Source organism: Lathyrus oleraceus, chromosome 5 (assembly GCF_024323335.1).
Source record: "Lathyrus oleraceus cultivar Zhongwan6 chromosome 5, CAAS_Psat_ZW6_1.0, whole genome shotgun sequence".
Classification (NCBI taxonomy): Eukaryota; Viridiplantae; Streptophyta; class Magnoliopsida; order Fabales; family Fabaceae; genus Lathyrus; species Lathyrus oleraceus.
The window spans coordinates 302,278,005-302,282,211 of NC_066583.1; the positions used below are offsets into that span (position 1 = coordinate 302,278,005).

Genomic DNA, 4,207 nt, shown 5'->3' on the forward strand with positions numbered 1-4,207 from the left:
GCGAAACCTTGGCTATGGTGTTAACCTGTTAGCTGATATTTCGACACCAACATTGGATTAAATATGGTAGGCAAAAGAAGTGTTGTTTGTTTCAACTTCGACAATAAGAAGGAATTATTGTCGAATAAGGAGATCTTGTCGAAGAGGTTTTTTATGTATGGGAAATGTGGGTTTTAAGACTTAGAAGTATTTTTGGGTTTAGACCGCAATTTCGACATAAGCAATACTGGTGTTGCCTTCAATGAAAGATTTTGAATAAGGATGATAACTATCTTTTGTCCTTACCCATTTATCTGAGAAGGACGCGTGTAAAGATACGGTGAAATGAGGACATGCAAGCAAAACATGTCATTTTCTGGAGGAACGGCCGTTGATAGCGGTTATTTTAGACTTAGTATAAATAGGGGCCTTAGTGTATAGGATGTCTATGTGTTCAATCATTGCATAAATACTCATAAGTTACTCCAAGTATCTAAGTGTATATGAGAAACCAGATTATTGAGAATGTAAGTGTGAATCACCGTCTTTTCTTTTTAATTGAAATTGTTTGTAGTTTATCCATTATTCTTACTTACTGCAATTTAATTTAAAGTTCTTTTATTGCAATTCCTTTACACATTATGCATTCTACTTTTTAAACTTTAAAACAACATTCTCAACTCATGTGAATTGTCGAAGTGTTCATAGACTTCCAAAAAACAATTTAACAAAAGCACATGTCCTAGGATTCACTGGTTGTTCCTGTAAAGTAAACCATTTTTTAGAGACAAGAGATTGTTTACCAATTTTTACGGTAGACAAATTGGCACGACCAATGGGGCCGTGCTATTGTTAAAAACATTTTTTCTTTTAGATTTTTTGTATTTGTTCTTCATTTTACTATCTCTCTAACTTCAATGCATGAGACTTAGAAGTGGCAAAATAGCCACAAACAACGAGGAAAGACTAGGGAGAGGATACGTAAGGAGGATGGTGAATTAAAATCCACCAAATAATGGGGACCCCCCCAGTCATCTTCGACGGAGGGAACTACGGTCACAGGATCTGTATTTGAACTTGTAGCATCCACGGAAAATACGACGCCTGTGCAGTCGATTTCCCAAAGTGGACCCATTTTGTCTTATGTAGGGACACATGGCCCACCGGTGAGTCCCCCTATAGTGGGGAATAAATCATTCATGCCTTACATGCATGGATTATCGATGCCTTTAAATGGCCGCGAACAACCTTATGGCATGCCAACTTCGATGATGACAAGTTTGCACAATACAACATCAACGTTTACATAACCAATGGTGAACGCGACTTCACCACTACAGGGATCTAGTTCAACCATTAATAACATGGTTAGAGTGAGTCAACCATTAGGGATAGGATTTCCCGTCTAAACATCCAATCTTACCAACCATTTTGTGGCAGTAATAAGGCAATAGATGGATGAAAGTAACCATGATTTGGTCCAAATGTTGGCAAACCAAATGAATACAATATTTAACCCTTTGATCCAAAACACTACCCAAACAAACCAACAGATGGCAACACAAATGACGCGCATTGCTGACTTCTTTGGTGTTGCACAACCTCTTCGACATCCCTATAGGGACTGAATTATAGAAAATCAGGGGATAGCCTTCGAAGAAGATCCCATCATTAACCAAGTCCAACAAAACCAAAGAAACATACCCTAGGTAAACGTGCTAAATCAGAGAGTAGGAGTCGAACCCCTAGGGCCTGAGCCACCAATCCCAAGGGAAAGACAACCAAGGGTAGTGATGGTGAATAGGAACCAAGATGTTGAGGAAGTCATACATTAGATTCAACGTGATGATATGGAGGCGGATAATAACCTAGCAGCCATGGTCAAAAGAATCATGGCGTGAAATGGGGTGAATGTTGGCCCTCATAGGCCAAAGTACACATCATCGTTGTTTGAATATATTCTGCAGTACGAATTACCCCTAGGTGGAAAGTCCCCAAGTTTACTAAGTTTTCTGGAGACACTAACGAGTCCACTGTCGAACACGTGGCTAGGTACCTCATAGAAGCGGGGGAAATTGCTAATAACGAGAACCTAAGGATAAAATATTTCCTAACTTCCCTTACGAAGAATGCCTTTACGTGGTTCACCATATTACTAGCAAATTCAATCCATGATTGGACTCGACTGGAAAGGTTGTTCCATGAATAATTCTACATGGGACAACCGAAGATCAGTTTGAAGAAATTGGCCAGTGTTAAAGGAAAATTCTCTAAGCCAATATATAATTATTTGAATAGATTTCGTTTGCTTAAGGACATATGTTTTACACAAGTGTCTGAACATGAATTGGTCAAAATTTCTGTTGGTGGCCTTAATTATTCCATTAGGAAAAAACTAGATACCCAATATCTAAAGGATATGGCCCAGTTGGCTGACAGGGTTCAACAAGTAGAGCGCCTGAAGGCTGAAAAAGCTAGAGCAAATAAGAATAACAGGAGGGAAAGGGTAGCCTACGTCGAATTAGATGAAGATGGTCCAGGAACATATAGTGATCCCCTAAATTTTGACGAAAGCGAAGTGGACCTCGTTGAATTGAAGCAAGGACCACCTTACTCATGCAGAGTCATAACGCCTTTGAATGGAAAAAACCTAGTCGAACTAGAAAAGAGTGATGCATTCCCTAAGAAAATATACATTTTCGACATCACCAAGTGTGACGATATTTTCAATTTATTAGTTAAAGATGACCATATGATAGTGCCTCCTAGTGATAAAATACCTTCTTTAGAACAAAGGAAAAAGAGGGGGTTTTGCAAGTATCATAATTTTTTGGGCCATAGAACTTTGCAATGTTTTCTCTATAGGGATCTTGTGCAGAAGGCTATCAGAGACGGAAGGCTCAAGTTCGGAGATAGGTAGAAGTCTAAAATGAGGATCGATTCAGATCCTCTCCAGGTGGCAGACGCTCACTTGGATAAACCATCTTTTATCAATATGGTGGGAGTGTCTGCGGACTGCGCCAAGAAAGTTGTAATGGTCGATGTTACTGAATACTTCAACCCAAGGAGTCTCTGAAGGCTTAAACAAGGGAACCATTGAAGGTTTCATTCAAGGAGTCGTTGAAGGCTTCAACAAGGGAACCACTGAAAGTTTCGTTCAAGGAGTCACTAAAGGCTTCAACCAAGGAGTCACTGAAGGCTTCAACAAGGGAATCACTGAGGATTCCAGCCAAATGATCACAAGAAATGAAACTACTGAAGGTTTCATATAGGTCAATAACATAACTGAGGATACTGAAGGCCTTATAATCAAGTTATAGGATTTGGACATCACTGAGGATGTCAGCTTAGAAGTTAATAGGGTCGAAGTGACCTAAGAGACTGCGATGGAGGTTGACGAATAAAGCCTCAGGAAAAAAGAGCATGTCATGCTTATCCCAAGCAAGATGAAAGCTTGGTTGAATTCCTTCACAGGTGCCATATGAAGAAATCTGAGGTGATGATCTACCCAAGGTACAACTCAGTCTTCGATAGAAAGGAAACAGAGAACATTTGAGGGGTTTTACTAGCCAAGAATAGGAGAAACTAGAGATACACCAACAACCGCTTTGCCTTCGACAGGAGGGGGTACCCAGAAAGCAAGAGGAAGGAAGACCAGGACCCCATGGCTACATACCAACCACCTTTAAGCGTACAACTGATGCCCATAAGGGTAAGTGGGTGAAGTCTGTCGAAAGAGGTGAACAAGGCCATAAGAAGTGGAAAAACTTTGAAGTACAGAGAGGTTCCTCACTGGCATACCGTAAGGAATTCTAAAACTTAAAACAATTAGTGTATCGCTCCGAAAACTACAAAGGGAAGAACCCTATGTCAAGGTCTTAGTGGAGGAAACATCAGAGGAGATGAAAGGATGAGAGAGAGGCAGGAGAAATGCTGAAGGAGGAATCAAGTAGTAATGTACCCCTAAAATAGGAGAGGAACAAAGAAAAGAAGCATGTCAAAAGGAAGCTCTTTTCCTCTCAAAAGGAGAAATTTGCAGAGAAGTCTGTCCAAGCAGCAGCAGAAGAAGATATGCTGACGGATGATTTCGACACAAATTCAGAGCCATCATTGGATTTCACGTGTAATGTGGTGTTTGTGTTGCCCAGGGAATACGACCAAGTTATGGAAGTAGAGGAACCTGAGGATGCAACTGATGTGGAAATTGTAACACCCCTTTTTCTACCCC

General features: G+C 40.3%; 1 protein-coding gene across 1 annotated transcript; it reads left to right on the plus strand.

The window, feature by feature from the left end:
- Positions 1-2,194: 2,194 nt before the first annotated feature.
- Positions 2,195-2,899, plus strand: LOC127080325 (uncharacterized). The gene has a single exon (XM_051020655.1). It carries the CDS (start codon positions 2,195-2,197, stop codon positions 2,897-2,899), a length of 705 nt encoding a protein of 234 aa, XP_050876612.1.
- The last annotated feature ends 1,308 nt before the right edge of the window (positions 2,900-4,207 follow it).